At 43.6% G+C, this 17,544-nt stretch overlaps 1 protein-coding gene across 1 annotated transcript; it reads left to right on the forward strand.

Annotated features, from left to right (window-relative positions):
* Nucleotides 1-1,463: 1,463 nt before the first annotated feature.
* PFN2 (profilin 2) lies at nucleotides 1,464-8,836 on the forward strand. The gene is made up of 3 exons (XM_075937711.2): nucleotides 1,464-2,288; nucleotides 4,528-4,720; nucleotides 6,823-8,836. Exons 1-3 carry the CDS (start codon nucleotides 2,157-2,159, stop codon nucleotides 6,918-6,920), a joined length of 423 nt encoding a protein of 140 aa, XP_075793826.1. The 5' UTR covers nucleotides 1,464-2,156; the 3' UTR covers nucleotides 6,921-8,836.
* The last annotated feature ends 8,708 nt before the right edge of the window (nucleotides 8,837-17,544 follow it).

A 17,544-nucleotide genomic window follows, 5' to 3' on the forward strand; every position in this document is an offset into this window, starting at 1 on the left:
CCCAGGCAGCCTCCCCGCCCCCTACTGCATTTTAAATTGCAGCACCATAAGGAGGTTTGGTCCCACACCTGGCATGAACCAGGACTTAGCCAGGCTGCCTATCGATTGAGTAGTCGATAGAATTTTTATCAACTACTCAATTAGTTAAATACTGGCCTCTTAACATCCCTGCACCTAGCAACAAAGTTTACTTCAAACTCAGACTTTCTTCCAGCATACATTCAACAAACTGTCCATTTGCTATTTAGTTTTGATATTATTTGCTTCTTATACTCTCTGCTATTTACAGTCCCTAAGTAGTTTCTTCTTTCCCTCTCTCAAGGATTTCACCTTTCTTCCCTCCAGTGCTATATTCTTCCCAGTTTCTCTGCAAGATTTGAGCTTCTTAAGAAATCACCAGGAGATACAAGGGCTGAGAGGGAGAGAGAGTGAGTGAGTGTGTGTGGAAAAGGCAGCATTGTAAGGATGCATCTTTTCTTCCCTTAAAATGATAGAGAAGAAACCATTACACTTACTTTTATATTGCCTGCTCTCCTGAACCAAAGGGAGATCTCACAAAAAGAGTGTTAGAGATTTTCTTCTTTCTTGTCCTGTAACATGATCTCAAACAGATTAGTTTAGTAAATCTACATTTTAGCGCCCCCCCCTTTTTTTTGCTGTTTATACTTACCTATTTTGCAATAAAAATACAGCTTCACTAGTGCTAGAAATGCTGCAAACTCAAGAGCAGATAAAAATATGGACATCAGATGGTGGTACACCTGGATGTGGTGTACACAGGTTTGCAACATTGGTAGCACTAGTGCAGATGCACCTTTGATGAATACCAGACAAGAATTTGTTTTAGAAGAAACAAGTTAAAATAACTATAATTCTGTAACCTCTTCAATAATTCACTTCAAATGAGATAGAAAAATTGTATCTCTTCTCCAGATCTAACACAGCATTCCCTTTACCAACCGATACTTTATTGGGGGGGAGGGTTCCCTTTATTTTGGGGGAGACAGCAAAACATTAACTTATAAAACGAACTCAGTTGAAACCTTAACTGTGAAGTGGCTATACTACTCCATGTTTCCCAGTAAAATGTTTCCTCAAAGTTTCATACGCATGATATATGCTTTTTGAAATCTCACTTAGGCAAAGAGTTAAGTTTTCAAAAAACTTAAAATAAGGAACAAGTAACCTGAGACACATATAACAAAATGAAACGGTAACAATTTAGCTTTTTCACGTCTACACGCCATCTCTGCATATCCTTTGGTTTTGTGATAACAGGCAAAGTTTTGATAGGTGACCTTCAAGCTCCACGTTTTTTGTTAAAACCAATTACTCTGTAACATGCAAAGATCATCCCTGCGACTGCCTCGAGCTTGCAATTACTCCTCGTTCGTGGCTTAAGTAATAACGATCTGCGTGTCCCCAGTCACCGCACCTAGCCGGGGAACCCCGCGCCGGTAACTCCACGGGATCGGCGCGCGCGGCTACTCATAGACTCGCGCTTCACACGAGCTGCAGGAAGACTCCGGTCCACCAGCCCGACCAGCGTGCTCGGGATGCCAGGCAGGTCTGCGGTCCCGACGCGCCGCTCGCTCCTACCGCGCCCCGCAGCGAGCGCCACATCACCCGCTCGGCGCTGCTCCTCGCCGCCCGCTGGCAAGGCAGGTGCCCGGTGGCGCGGCTCCCAGCTCTCGCCCGGGGCAGGGCAACCACCGCGCGGGGAGGAGGGCGACTCTGTCCATGCGCCTGCAGGCTCCGGGGTCTCGAGCCGCGCCAGGCAGGGCCCTCTGACGAGTGCGCGGAGGGGGGTGGCTTGGAGGGGGTAGCCGCTCCCACGCCAGCCCCCAGCGTCGACTGCCTGCCCCAGCATCCCACCTCTAAGGTATCCCTCCGCCGCCGCCTCCCGTGGCGGAAGGATCCGCGGAGCCGGCCCGTGTTCTCCATCCCCTCCCCTCCCCCGTCTGCTGTTCTCGCTGCGGCTCCGAGAGACGCGTCCGAGGGGAGGGGGGAGCAGCAGCAGCAGCCCCACCCCCTCCGCTCTCCCCGTGGCCGGGCGCGCGCTGCTCGCTGCAGGGCTCGGCTGCCGCTTCGCGCGCGCCTGTGAGGAGACCGCCGCCGCCCTCCGCTCCTCCGCCCGATTGCGCCAGGCGAAGACCATGGCCGGCTGGCAGAGCTACGTGGACAACCTGATGTGCGATGGCTGCTGCCAGGAGGCCGCCATTGTCGGCTACTGCGACGCCAAGTACGTCTGGGCCGCGACGGCCGGGGGCATCTTCCAGAGCATCACGGTAAGGGCCGCGCCGGCTGCCCGCCGGGGGCCGCAGAGCTCGAGCCGCCGCTAGGGGTGATGCCGCTCTCGGGGGAGCGCCCGCAGCCAGGCCGGCCGGCCAGCCGGGTCCAGCCCCCGGGCCGCTGCTGGGTTTTGTCTGGGTCTTCGCGGGGGCGGGCACGGCAGCCTGCGGCTCGCTACCCCCGCTGGGGGCGCCGCGCTGCGGGGGAGCGGCCCGCGCGGGCTACGCCGGAGCCGGCAATGCGGCGGAGGGAGGCGGAGGGAAAGGCCGGGCACGGGCGAGACTTGGCGTAGGGCTGCCTGCGCCCAGGCCCGGCTGCTGCGGCGAGTCTTACGTCCCCGGCGTAGGAGGCTTTCGTGAATCCTCGCCGCTGGCTACATGTTTTTCATCTCCAAGATGGCGCACTGCCATTGATTCCCCCCTCCCTTCTTTCTGTCCTTGCCTCCTCGCCTGTCCTCCTCAGAGGTATTAATCATCCCTGGTCGTGCGGCGCAGCCCCCGGCCCACCCACGGCTCCCACCTTCCGAAGGAAGGGCCCTGCTCGCCGGGGAAGGGCTCAGCAACCCGAGGAATCCCTTTGAGGAGGAGGGAAAGCTTGTTTTAACGGAGTGACTCCTTTTTATGCCATACCTATGTGGGTGGGTGGTGGTGAATAGCGTGTTTTGACTATAACCTTGTGCCATTGGGCGTAGTTAGCAGCAGACTGATTCACCTTCCCTCCACTAAGCCAGCCTGTAGGCTTCTGGAAAGAAATGTGGGGTTACTGCTTTCTCTGTGGGGAGAGGAGGGTTTGGTTAAGTGATGTCATGTTGGATTTGCCCCATACACACACTAGGTGGCTGCTGTGCCTGGCAGCCCTTTCTCTCCTTAGGCCCCTCTTTGCTGGCAGCCTTGGTATGCAAAGGCAGCCTTACTGCATAAAAGCTTTCTCCACCCACCTCCACAGTTAAGTGATCTCATTGCATGGCCTCAGCAGCACCCCCTCCTCATCATACCCTTTTCAAGGATGTGGTGGCAGTGGGGAGTAGCCATACAGACCACTGCTCAGGAAACCAACCCTGCAATTATATCCCTGCCCTACCTGGAGATGATTAGCCAAGTGGTGCCCTGAGGATTTCCAGCTGCTGCCTGAATCCCTCCTCCTTGTGTCTTTGTGCCATCCTAGGATGTGGCCTGGCAAAGTCCTGGTGTGTGATTGGAAAAGGCCAGGCAGGGCCTGCTATGACTGTGCAGTTCTGGAGGGCAACGCCTCTCTTCTTATTGCTTGCTTACCGTTAGGAAGCACATTGCTCCTGACTTGCCTTCACCCCACCCCCACCTCCATTTCTGTCCTGAAAGCAGGGCTGCAGAGAGACTTCCCCCATGGAAGGGGACGCAGACTTTGTGGGCAAAAGTCGTGGGGATTAATATGGCATGATACCTTTCTAAATGCAGCCTGCCTTGAGCTTCTGCAGGGACTAGACAACACAATTTCCCTACGTACAGAGGGGTCACATTAGCATTGCATTTCCCTCCTCTGCTTTTTGGGGTGTTGTAGGTCCTGTGCATTTGCTGTAGCTATGGCTCTGTCAGTATCTGAGTTTACTGTTGAGTCATTAAAACTTAGGCGTGATATTATGTAACATTTCTTGCCTAGAAAAGGGCAAAGCTGAACATTGTTGTGCAACATCAATTTGACTATATTTTGCATTAGAAACATAGTAGTTATTTGGTCTTAGAGACTTGTGGCAGCTGACCTGGGAGGAGTGTGTTAATATCCCACCAGTTGTTAAGGAAAATGGGACTGGAGAACACCCACATCATTGTTATCTGGACAAGGTCCTGAAGGCTTTTTTTGGTACTTCGGTATCAAGTAACAAAAGTGTGATTCATTCACTTACTAAAATAAATGGCCCCTGTGGTTAGCAAATTGCCTGATGACTTCACATTGTCTTTTTCATAAAGAAGACTTATTGGAATCTATAAATTAATCTATAATATTAATATTGCAATCCAAGTATGAAATATCTCAAAACAACACTTGGGTTCACTTAAAATGATACTAAATTAAAGAAAATATCACTGAATAACAAAACACTTGACTCCAAAGTGTCTTGTATTGGGAGAAGCTTGAATGACCCTTTTGAGTGGAAATTAACCTGTAAGCTACTTCATTTAGAGTACATGAAATCCAGTGTCTTCTGTGAAAAGTAGTTGTGAGAGCTTGCTGTGTAACACTGAATTTCTTTTTTAACAGCCCGTAGAAATAGATATGATTGTAGGAAAAGACCGAGAGGGTTTCTTCACCAATGGTCTGACTCTTGGTGCAAAGAAGTGCTCTGTGATCAGAGATAGCCTGTATGTTGATAGTGAATGCACAATGGACATCAGGACAAAGAGTCATGGTGGCGAGCCAACATACAATGTTGCTGTAGGCAGAGCTGGTCGAGGTAAGTTATAACTCTTTTAAAAGTTTTAAACTAGCACAACAAAAATGCAACATTTAAAACTAGGTTCTAGTCACTAAATATTTTACATTAATCTGTATTAAAAGACTTTTTAAAATCTCTACAATATACAAACACAAACCATGGTGTTTAATTGTGGTCTCTCTATTTTCCAGGGTTAGATTTGTATTTAGCAGTCCTAAATGAGTGAACACGGGTACTTAACTATCTTTATCATATGGTCATGTGCCTACAGACTTTAACAAGCTAGCGTAGCTTATGTATCAGTTGCATTAAATGCAGTCTGCCAGCCATTTGCACTAGGTATGTTGCCATTAAAATGTTTGGAGTCTAAAACAGTGTCATAATGATGTTGAATGTTATTGTTAAGTGTAGACTTGCTCTCAAGTGACTTCTCTTAAAACTTCTTCTCCAAATTCTTGAATTGATTGTATGGAACTACCTAGTTTAAATCATACATGTTTTGCACTAACTCTTAACAATTCCCCGTTGACAACCTCAAAAATCTTGATTCTGAAACAATGAATAAAGTCTGTCCAATTAGGTACCTGTAGGCTATTTATATAACGTTTGTCTGTCTACTTGTGCATTAAATCTAAGATTCTATAAAATACATCCTACTTGGAAGAAGACTCCATTCCAAAAGAAACTTCTCTCAAAATACTAGATACAAGCAACATGAGGACATCCAAGACATTCTTGGCATTTTTTTGATCACTGTTGTAGACTTAATATGTTAGGGACCAAGGTCAATGTATAAACAAAAAATAGTTACAAAGACCCAGCTGTATTGTGTAGTTTTATGTAGGCTATGTTGATGTTATAAGTATTTTAACAATGCTTTCAAATGGAATAGGCAAAGATTTTGGTGCAGGTTGGGCCATGACTGTAATTAATTTTCTTCCTTTCCTTTTAAGGAAATAGTATCACTATCTAGATAACTGCTTATAATGCCTGGCATAACTTGATCTTTATAATTTCATTGTTTACTTTGAAGCACTTTCTTAAAGCAAATTGATTTAAATTTTCAGTTGTGCAAAATTATGGGAGAGTCACACAATAGGGGAAGACGGGATTATTTAATGTTAGACACAGATTCAAAGATATTGGTGTTTTAATTTAAATTGTCAGCATGTTAACACATACAAAATATCCTCGTATCAAAATCTAATTCATTTTCCAGTAATATCTGTTTAATTGTCTATCCATAAATATAACTTATTGATGGATATAATTTTCATTGGCTGTTGATAGTGAAATCAAAATGTACTAATAAAAATCAAATCCTTCCAAGTTTACATGTACTCTGTTCTAGTGACATCTGGTGGCAGTTAGCATGTAATGTTTTATTAACTACAATTGTATAGGAAACCTTCCCAGTAAAGTAGTTTGGTCACTTTTGTAGTCTTATCTTAATGTAGAGAAAGGAGGGATACTAGATTTAAAGTGAACTCAGAATTACTTTATTCTATACAGAAGTTAACTGCCCTATTATGGAAAGAGAGTTTAAACATTTCACCTACAATTGAGTTAAGTTTATTACCCGTATGATGCTGCCATAAACACAAACTTCTACTTAAAAGTTGCTTAAATTTTACCAATAAACTACCAAACAAAAATACGCAGTAGATTTGGAATGTATCTGTTACCGCTCTGAACTCAATCTCTGGTCTAAAAATACTGGACACTTGTGTGTTCTGACATTGCTACCTTTTCCCTTTTTAACATCTTTACTTTATCTACCTTATAAGATATACCTGGGGTTTCCTTGTTAGAGAGGTCAGATGGTAACATGCACCGTGATAAATTTTATCTTTAAAATAGTAATTCCATTATATTTTCAGTTTTTTGGCGAAGTTTTACCTCTAGCATACAACTGCTCGCGCTCTCTCTGGAATCATGAAGGCTTCTCTCTCCCAACCTTCTCTACATCTGTGCTTTAGAAAGCATTTGTAAAGCCAGCTTAATATCCCAATGGTAAAACTTGAATTTGTGTACTTATTGCAGTATCTAATTAAAACTTGCATTATTTTCTTGTCTAACCCACTCCTCTAAAACCTCTTTTTTTTTCTTTTCTCTTTCAGTCTTGGTCTTTGTAATGGGCAAAGAAGGGGTCCATGGAGGCGGATTGAATAAGAAGGCATACTCAATGGCAAAATATTTGAGAGACTCTGGGTTCTAGTTGCTAGGCAGACTGTTAAGTATTAGGGAAAAATTGCTATTAAACTTTCCTGGCAGTGGGCTTTAAACCTTACGTTCTGGAAACTTTATTAGCAATGCAGGGTGATGGGGTATGAACCTGTGTCTCCTTTGTATCCCTTTGTTGGTGGGGAAAGGTGTTTTTTTTTCTTTAATTCTGTTCATTTCTGTTTTGTTTCATTGTGTACTCCAGCATTGGTTATAGTCATGGGAAAGGAAGGTGTCTATGGAGGGACACTGAACAAGAAAACATATGAACTGGCTTTATATCTGAGGAGGTCTGACATCTAAGCAGCCTCTCCCCATCCACCTAGCAACTGTCTTCATCACCACCCAGTTGTGTTCACAGTACTACCAGGCTGTAGATGGTAGTTGTTCTATGTTTTTGTTTTTTTTTAATTTACCCATTTTTTTTTCTAATATCATGATTCCAATTACCCTTGTGTTCATTTGTGTGTTAGCCACTGTATGTAACCAAGTCCCATTTTTGGCACCATTTTCACAGCAAAAAAATGATGCGCATGATACCTTGAAATATATTTTAGGAGGGGGAGTATGCCAAGTCTAGGCTTTGCTTTGTCTTAGCAATTAATATGGTATTGACAACTAAAACAACTTAAATACTAAACAAGGTGCCGATTGTACAATCTGATTTGATCAATGTCTCTTCAGCACTTTGAGCAGTTACACAGCTCATTTAGTCTTCCTTTTGTAGAGCATGGTTGGGGGGGAGAAGTGCATGCATATCTTCTCCCTTGTCCACTCTTTCATCCACATTTTGTTTGCTTACACCTATTTTTACATAGTGCCTGGTTTGTGTAACCAATTTTCCACTCAGAATCTATTGTGTTTGATTAGTTTTGTCATTGCACTTCACCATAGACTTACAAAACTCTTCATGTTATCTGAAGCACACTTTGCTTAATGGGTGCAACTACAAAACTATCAAATGATGTAGATGCATTTCCTCCATGATCTTACAATCATTGTCCTGAATGAATACCAAGGGACATTCCATCATTTCAATAGCTCAGGCACTTTTTTTTTGCCAGCTCCAGTTCTGTAGTTGAATTGTAAAAGGCTGCCATTATGGACATTAGATATCCCAACATAACCATCTGGAGTGTGTCCGATTTCAGTTTTTCATAGGACCAATTTTTAATTTGCAGCTTGGGGTTTTATATGAAACTACAGGGTCATTATGGAAAACTATCACCTTCTGCTATAAACTGGTAGCTGATACTCCAATCTTTGTCTGATTTAACTGATAATGTAAAGAGACATGCTGCTCTAATACCAATGTTAGTGTGAAGGGTGGTAGTTCATAAGCTTAAAATTGTTAAAATTATACCATTTCAAATTTAAATAGTCATTTGGCCTGCCTCACCCTGGCTGCGGAAATTGTGGAGTAAACTGCCTCGTGCACTAGTCATCTAAAATGTGTAACCAAACTGTCCGTTCAAGCACGGTACTAACTTGTATGTCCATTTAAACAGAACTGCAGAACTCTGTATACAAACGAATAAATGGGAGATGGTATTGGTTGGAATAACTGACTTGGCTTTCTTGTGATTAATTTTTTAATATGTATTCTGTGCCATACTATTGTTTAAAAAAATGAACTGTTGCTATTGTGAGATGGATTTTAACTGACTATAAGGATTTCTTTTGAATGGCACTACTTTAGGGACATTCTAGTATTTGCTTCTATTATTTGGGCCTTGTGGATAATGTACAGATTTAAACAAATTCTTGTTGCTGATTTGTCCATTTCTTTCCCTGCACTTTTACATCTGGGATACAGTCTAACTCATCTGATTTAATATGCATTTCAAAAAATGCCATAACTATTAAACACCTTGTTTACAGACAAAATAAATTTATTCCAACCAAATAAAATCAGACTCGTGCAACTTTTTTCATCAGACATTTCTGAAGTAATATATTTAATTGTGTAGCTTAGTGCACTGACTGTGTGTGTGAGTGAGTGTGTGTGAACTTGTAGAACAACATTATTGTACTGATGTTAGTCCTTTTGTGGTAAAGATGACTGTTTAGAACACTAAACTGGTTTAACCACTTACAGAACTTAAGTCATAGCAAAAGCTCTAATAGTCTTCATAATTACTTTTTTTAAGCCTTGTATGTCAGAGGGGGGACTATGTTACCTAAGAGAAACTATTATTGACTGCACTAATCTAGCACATGCCATGGCAACTTCTTTTTACTCTTAGGGATGCTATTTAAACATTCTTTGCCCTAACTGCCTCAAGCTTATGTAAATGCAGTAAACACTTTTTGTAACCTACACTCTTAAAAACAGATGGGACGTAATCAGTACTGTACTTGTTTCTGTAACTGTAAGAGCTAACCCTCTTGATGCAAATCCATACTGCTCTTGGAGAAAACATATCAAACAGCTTAGCACCCAGCTAGTTAACCAGCTTCAAACCCTGTAAGGCTTTTGTATGGTCTTAATTGATGACCATGCACAGATTCTGCCAGTGAATCCCCAGAATACCAGCTACCTTGGTACTGGGCACGATGGCTTCTTCTAAACATACTGAAGGGAATTGTCTCTGCAAGGTCTCTTGAAACTTAACAGCTCCTTCACTAAGCTACCTATTCAAGGAAGGAAGCAAGGGCAAACCATGAGACCCTAATCTTAACTAAGATTCCAGATGGCTCCTCTTAAACTGCTTGTTCCCAGCAGCTTGGGAAAAAACCTTGTAATTTGTCCTGCCCCACTAATGCCATCTTTCCCCTCCTTTGAGTCTGCTCTTACAAACCACAAGTACTCTTACCAAGTAAATAACTTCCCCAGCACCCTTCTTAGTCCAAGGGGGCACTTTTTTCACTTGTACTTAACTTTTTGCACTTTTGATCACTCTCTCCTTACTTTCAGCCCTTTGTCCTCAGTGACATCCATATCTTACTCCACCTCACTAAAAATTTTATGTTTAACTTTTTTCTTACCTTGCTAATGTTGGTCTCTCTTTCCTCCTAATTTAGCTCCACCTCCTCTTATATCTGACAAATCCACTATGCTGTAAAGACACTCCCCATCCCTTTCTTTAAAGATCCAAGTCCTGAGTATTCCTTTAACATCAATCTTTTAGATCAGGCTTGTGGTCTAGTTAGTCAAGTAATGTATTTTATAGTAGCTAATATCAGATCTTTCAGAATAAATCTGGCAGTAAGTTGGTAAGAAATAAAACCTACTTACAGGGAAAATCACTAAGACTTGTGGATATCTTGAAGTTTGAGGGATTGGCTCACCCGGTGTATTTTTGTTGGTTTATTTTCTTTTAGGTTTATCTGTTGTAACACTTTATGTTCTCATTATCCATGTACATGTTTAAACATTTAAAAAAAATCCTGCTAAGCTCTTGACTTCAGAGGTATATTTTAGAAAAGGGTTCCACAGATTAACTCTTGCATTATATGAATATTTTGTTCTGTTAAAATGTTCAGTCTCTTATTCAACACGTTATACGAAAACAGTACATGAAAGTGCTCAATCTGTTTTCTGTGTAACGTTCATTTTTGTGCACCTTTTACCACATACCCTCTTATTGCCCTTGAATGGCAATCACTCTGCATAGGGAAGCTATTTCATGCTTGTCTTCTGAACTCCAATTTCTTCTCGTTTTTTTTCTAAGGTAATCATAATTTAATATAGCATTTCAGGTAATGGAATACCATTCATTTATTCATAGCCTATTTTTAGTGTTCTCCAGCCTATTTTTTTTATCATCCATTGTTTCCTTTTTTGTCCCATGCTGGTATTTTTGCAAAGATGCTATCCATATGACTAGAATATTTTTCTAGCATGTTAGTGTAGAACTTATTAAGGAGTATATGTAGTTTATATTATTCCTTCCATTGAACATTAAATTTGTCTCTGGTGAATTTCATGGGCAATGTTTTCCATTCTTTCCTTTAGTAGGGTCACTCCAGAGGAGCATGGTCTTGACTCACCTAACTTATCTGCAAACCTTTCTGCTCTTCTGTTTGCTCCCTTTTTTCTGGATTGTTAATTATATAGCTTAAATATCATACAGAAATGTATGAAAATTCAGTCAAGGGGAAAACAATAATTGACATTCCCTCTCTCTTCTGTCAACCAGTTTCTTATCCATGTGAGTTCTTTGTCTCATCCCCCTCCTCCACAAAATACTTCGATCAATAACCTCATGAGAGAGTTTATTAAATGCTGTCTGAATTTCTAAATATCTAGTTTATTGAGGTGCTGAAAGAACTCTTAGGGTGTGTCTACACTGCAGCCTTAGCTTGAAATAAGATATGCAATTTGAACTATGCAAATTGTGTAGCTTTTTTTGAGTGTATTTCGTAATTGAAATTTTGAAATAAACTATTCTGAAATGTCCCTTAATTCTTGTGGAATGAGGCTTACAGGGACGTTGGAATAGCATACCCATTATTTTGAAAGATATTTTGAAATAATATGCATGCAGTCAAGACATGGAATAGCTATTTCAGGATACAGGAAGTATTCCGAAATAGCACCACAGTATAGACGTACCCTTAAAGAGGAACAACTTTCTCTTTTAGAACCATGCTGCTTATTCTATCTTGCCATAATCTAGCTTTTAAATAGTTTATTACTGTTCCAACCATTATGCCAAATACAGAAATAAATTCTAACATATAGCTCCCACCTAAGATTATCTTTTTTTTTAAAGGTATATAATTTTCCAGCATGTACACCTCAACTGTAATCTCAGATTTTAATGGAAATTTCATAGTTCTTATTAGTAGTTCAGACACCTCATTTATTACCCAAAAGAATAAGTATCTTTCCAATATCCTCTGTAGTGTAGTTTGATGAACAGAAATATGCTACAGAGAATATAAATGTGACTTATGTTCCATTGCTTACTTAATTCCTTGCTGGTCCATCAGAACCATAAAACTTTTATAGCCTTCCTTCCATAATTAAAAATGTGTTTATTTTAATATCTGTAGCTGTTTATTTTTTAAATTCCGGTGTTGCCCTCCTTAAATGTGGCCTGCTTAATTTATATTCTTACTGTGTTTGCTAGGCTTTGATTTCCATTTTCCACTGTGGTTTTTGTCCAGGCATGCTGGTTTACTTCTTGCCTTAAGAGGCATGCATGCCATCCAAGACTCCGTTTCCTTGAATCTGTTTCCCACATTTTTTAAATCTTTCCAGGATGAGGTTTCAGAATCTGTCTCACCTCTCCTTCCTGTAATCCTATTTATAAAGGCCTGCATGTCTTAAGGAGAAGTACAGATGTAAAAGTTAATTATGCCATGCCTCTCACTTTTGGGAAATGCTGAAGTAGAATTTCATAACATAATACTGCTTTACTTTGAACAGTGAACTAGTTAATGGTAACATATGCCTTGTACTTTAAATTGAGTTGGCATCTAGTGAAACGAATGAGGTAATTCCAGAGCCATTGTTTCAAGCTCAGACAGAAGGAAAATGCTCGTTTCACTTTCTACATGTGTGCTTTCCTTTACTCTACCTTTGCTAGTCCTTCATGCCTGGTAAGGAGCCTTAAGTAGTCTCCATGCCAAACTACAGATTTGAATTTCATTGCTTTTCACTTTAGTGCTATTTTTACAAGCTTTGAAATTTTCCTTTCTAAAACTGTCACTGTAATGGGGTTTGCGTTGTGGGTTTTTGTTGTATCTTAAGGCTGCTGAATTTTATGTTGTTGTAGTCAGTTCCTTATGGTCTCATCTACACTTACTGTGGTTTAAATCCTATAGTAGAGGAGAATTAGGGAGAGGTTGTATTTGACTAACATGCTTCAGCAAGCAATGAAGGTATCAAAAATTGCATATAAAAACATTGTTCCACTTTTGATATTCACCTGCTCATGTATGTGTAGTGAAAGTCCCTCCTTATTATAGTTGTATTAAATGATGCCCCTTTTGATCCCTCTCACTCTGGTGCACTCAGTGTCCTTTCACTGCACTTTTCTCCCTACTAAAAATGTTTGTCCATAATTGGTATCATCTCACCTTGATTATTGACCTGTGCAATACAAACACGGTTGCTGTGTATATCACAGGCTCTTTTGCCTGGATCCTTTTACTGGCTTCCAGTCTTTGATTGCATCAGATTAAAGTTTGACTTCTTGTTTAAACCCTTGAGTGCATCTCCACTTTCCTCTTTCTTCCTGCTCCCTTTTGTTCCTTCTATTGTACTTGTCTAAGTTCTTTTGGTCATCCTCCACACCCTTTTTCCTTTCTGCCTTTTGTTCACCAATAAACACTCTATATCCTTTTCATGATCTCTTATACATTTTTAAGAGCATAAATTCACTGCACGGAAGAAGGCAAGAACACATGGTATGGGTTTTAATCAGGTCACAGTTTCATTAGCCAAATTCCCTGATGGGAACAGTGAATGTACAGCTCCATGCAGTCACTGGCACCCTGTTGATCCTTTGCCATTTCTTGTGGCTCCCAGTGCAGGGACAGCCAATTATTATACTAGGATAGGCTATGGCCACCTCTACTTGCCCACTAACATATCTCTCCCTTTTACTAGTTGAGTGAAGAGGTGACTTTGACCCTTACAGTCAGCACTGCCATCAAGCACATTGGGGGGAAGTGCCCCAAACCCTGGTTCATGTTTGGTCACAAGGGTTAGACATGATTGGTCACCCCTGCTCAATATAAGGAGATGCTCTCATATTTTTTATCTGGAGCACAAGTCAGTGACTTCCTATGAGATGCCTACTACCAGCAGTCCAATATTCTGGTTAGCTTTCCAATTTCCTGGAGTACATTCTTAGGCCATTTTCTCCTCAGCGTGTAACCATGATGTCCAGCACATCCTCATGGGGTACCAGTCCATGCAAATGAGGTACAAGCTGGTCTCAGTGCACGTGCTGAATGCTTTTCCAAGACAAAATCACATCCAACCCAAAGCTGTCCTGCAAGACAATTTATCTTCTATAAAGCTAGTGCACAATGCTCTGCCCACAAATCTATATTCCCAGCTGTAGGCATGCTTTGATACAGTCTGTCTGATAGACAAGGGATAGGAATAAGATTTGATTAAAACCTGTGGTAGTTAAACGTAGAACTTCTATGCTCTGGATCACCTGCATTCTAGAATTTAGACCACTGATGCATTCAGACCAGTGTTTCTCAAAGTGGTCTGCAGCCCCACACTGAAGCTATGTGTACACTGGCGGGTACTTGTGCAAGAACCCGCAGAGCATCCACAATGCCTGCCCACTCTTGCGCAAGAAGATTTATAGTACGGCATCGGAAGACAGGGCTTCTTGCTCAAGAGCTACGCTCTTTCCTAACAAGTGTAAGCCCTCTTGCGCAAGAGCTCTTGTGCAAGAGGGCAGTGTGGATGTGCGGCAGGGGCTTCATGTACAAGAAAGCCCTATGGCTAAAATGGCCATCAGAGCTTTCTTGTGCAAGAGAGCATCCACACTGCCATGGATGCTGTTGTGCAAAAGTACATGGCCTTGTGGACATAGCCTGAGAGAGCTGCTAATGGGCCGCTCCAGTTTGTTTACTTACCAGCTTTGCAGCCACAGAGCCTTGTGGCTCCTATTATCTCTGGTTTGCTGTTTGCAGCCGAGGGGAGCCACAGGAACCAGTGGCCTAGGTCATCGCCCTTCCCATGACTCCCATTGGCTGCAAATGGTGAACTGGAGCCAATGGCAGGTGTGAGGCTTCGTGGCTGTGGAGCCGTAAGTCAATAAACTGGAGTGGCCCTTTAGCAGCATTCTCAGAGTGGATCCATGGACCACTTTGAAAAACACTGATCCCGACCCATCTAGTTAGCCCATATTTGTGGCCATTACTCAGAAAAAGTGGGACCGATACTTTTCTGAAGTCAAGCCGAAGAATGACAGCCCCTTCCTAAATACTCCCACAAGAGGAATTTGGTTAGGAAGGAATGGTTCTTCTAGCAGGAATGGAAACTTTCCCAAGTGACCTCTGGCCCACATATACCTGAAACATGTGCTTGGTTTTAGAGTTGTGAATCTGAGCCCTAGAGAGTCACCATCCTACTTCATGTCCTGTAGGTCAAGAGCCTGCCCGAAGAAACTCTATTTGTTGAAGGAAACAACTCACTGAACCAGATGACTCCTGAGGAAAACCAACACAGAGACTGCTTTTAAGAGTACAGACTCCTTCCCTAAAGCAGGGATGGGCAATAAGTTTTAATGGGGGGGTCTACTCCAAGATTTTGGCAAATTATCAAGGGTTGTGCTGCTGTGGAGGGGGTGCAAGGTCTGGGATGGAGGTTGGGTGCAGAAGAGAGCTTGGGGTAGTGCACTGGGGTGCACAAGGGGGTATGGGATCTGAGAGGAAGTTTGGGTGTAGGAGGGGGCTTGTAACCTGGTATGGGGTCCAGGTAGGTGTATGGGTACAGGAGAGGATGCTGGCCTGGGGGAGGGGCTCTAAGAGAAGGTGCAGGATCTACAGTGTCTTGTGACCTGGGAGAAGGGGGAAAAGGAGGTGCAGAAGATTTGGGTGGTGACCTGGGGCAGTTGAATTGGGTGCAGGGTCAGGGAGGGGGGTATGGGTGCAGGAGAGGATTTTGGCCTGGGGGTGGGATGCTGGAGGGGGTCCAGGGTCTGGGAGGGAGCTGTCACCTGGGGAAAGGGGTATGGAGGATTTGGGTGGTAGCCTGGAGCAGATAGAGGGGGAAGAGGGAGTAGTAGGGTGCCAGAGGCAGACTATGGCTGGAAAGTGCCTACCTGGCTCCAGTCCCAGGCTCATGGGCTGGCTGCATTGTGTGGCTCTACTCTAGGCATGGGAAAGAGGGAGGGAGGCTTCACATGCTGCCCCAGCCCCAAGCAAAATTTCTCAGCTCTTATTGGACGGAAATTGGCCAATGGGAACTGAGAGATTTTGCTGGGACATGGGGTAAATCCTCCCTTCCCAGCCTCCAGAGCACAATATGAGCTGCTCTCTGCCTCAGGCAGGCCTGGTCAAAATACGGCTTGTGGACTCAATCTGGCCCACCAAACTACCAGATCCAGCCTGCGGATACTGTGGGGAGCTCCAGGCAGGCTCCCCACTTGCCTCACCCCACCTGCACACCACTCAGAAATGTAGCTGCGGGGAGGTTTTTCTTTAAAAACTCTTGAGCCCAGAAGGGAGGGGAAAGGCTTCAAGTGCTGCTCCCACCCCGGTACAATCTTGTTGGCTGGTTTCTGGTTTGAATAACAGGCAGCCATGAAGCACCATGACTTTTCCTCTCTTGTAGTTATTCACAAAGCATGTGCCTGCAGCTTATGTGAGGGTGGGGCAGGCTCCTTGCCTGCCTGCCTGAGAAACTATTGGGCTGCAGGCTGATAAGTCTCCTGGCCAGAGCCTGATTCTGGCATTGCAGCCCCTCCTTTCCCCAACCCTCTGTCCCCCCAATTCCCTGTCCCAGAGCACAATCCCTTTCTGTCCAAGCTCACAACCCAAACCCTTGTACCTACTCCTTTACCCCAATTCCCTGCATTAGGTCACAGCCCATCCCTGTGCGCCCTAGTCCAGCGCCCCAGGTCACAACTGCCTCCTTCACTCAAAGTCCCCAGACTCCACACTCCCTCCTGCACCCCAATACCTTACCCCAAGCTCCCTTCTGCCACTAACCTCCATCCCAGAAAAGTGTGGCCCTGAACCACTTCCCAAATTCTTGGCATGGCCCCCCATCAAAAATTATTGCCTACCCCTGGCCTAAGGATTCTGGGGAGGCAGCCATGGGCCAGATCCGGTGGCTTGAGCCCGATGAGCTCACTGACTGCCTCTTGCCCACCTCAGTTATGTGCCTCAGAACCTGCAAGTCACTAGTTTCCTGATACTGCTCTGCATTCCAGCAGCATAGGCCCAACCCTCCCCCATCCTCGCAGACTGTGAATCCCCAACAGGGAGTCCAGGTTGACCCACAAACCTACAGTAAAAGGCCACCCTGGATAACTAGTTAGATATAGCAAGACCACAAAACACCAAATTTGGAGTTCTAGTATAGATAGATTTCTTCTCACCCTCCCTCCCCCCAACACCATTGCGTAAACTAAAAAAGTGTAGTGTAAGTGCTCCCTTAGCCACTGCTATTGCTTCTAGCAACCAAGCTTCCAGAGGACTGTTGACATCTTGTTGACACTTCCTTGGCTTCTGATGCTAATGCCATGAATCTGCTGCCCTGCAATCCAGAGAACATTAGCTATGCTGCTGTTAAAGACAGGCACATTCTTGGCTGTGAAATGAATACTGTATGCAGATTTCTGTTTGGGAGTATTAATTCTCTCTAGACAGAAGAGAGGGCCTCATCACATGAAGGATGTCATGCAGGTAAGTCATCGCTTCCTTTTCTTGTGAAGGGCTGCTCTGCCCTATGCTAGGAAGGGTAATCTGATTCTTCTACAGGGCATGGGTGAGATGTGAGAAAGAATTAAGCCCTGGCTGCCCTTCAATCATTCTAGCTAGCCAGAGTGGATTTAAGTGCATTCCATTTTCTGTCAAGGAGGACAGAGACAGAACAGCCTCTGCTCAGAGCACAAGCAAGGGCCCAAAGGACTTGACCCCATGGGTGGCTCTGCTCGTCTCAGCACCGGATTTGCATTCCCCAGGCCACACAG

Source organism: Pelodiscus sinensis, chromosome 10, assembly GCF_052426305.1.
Source record: "Pelodiscus sinensis isolate ZL-2025 chromosome 10, ASM5242630v1, whole genome shotgun sequence".
Taxonomy (NCBI): Eukaryota; Metazoa; Chordata; order Testudines; family Trionychidae; genus Pelodiscus; species Pelodiscus sinensis.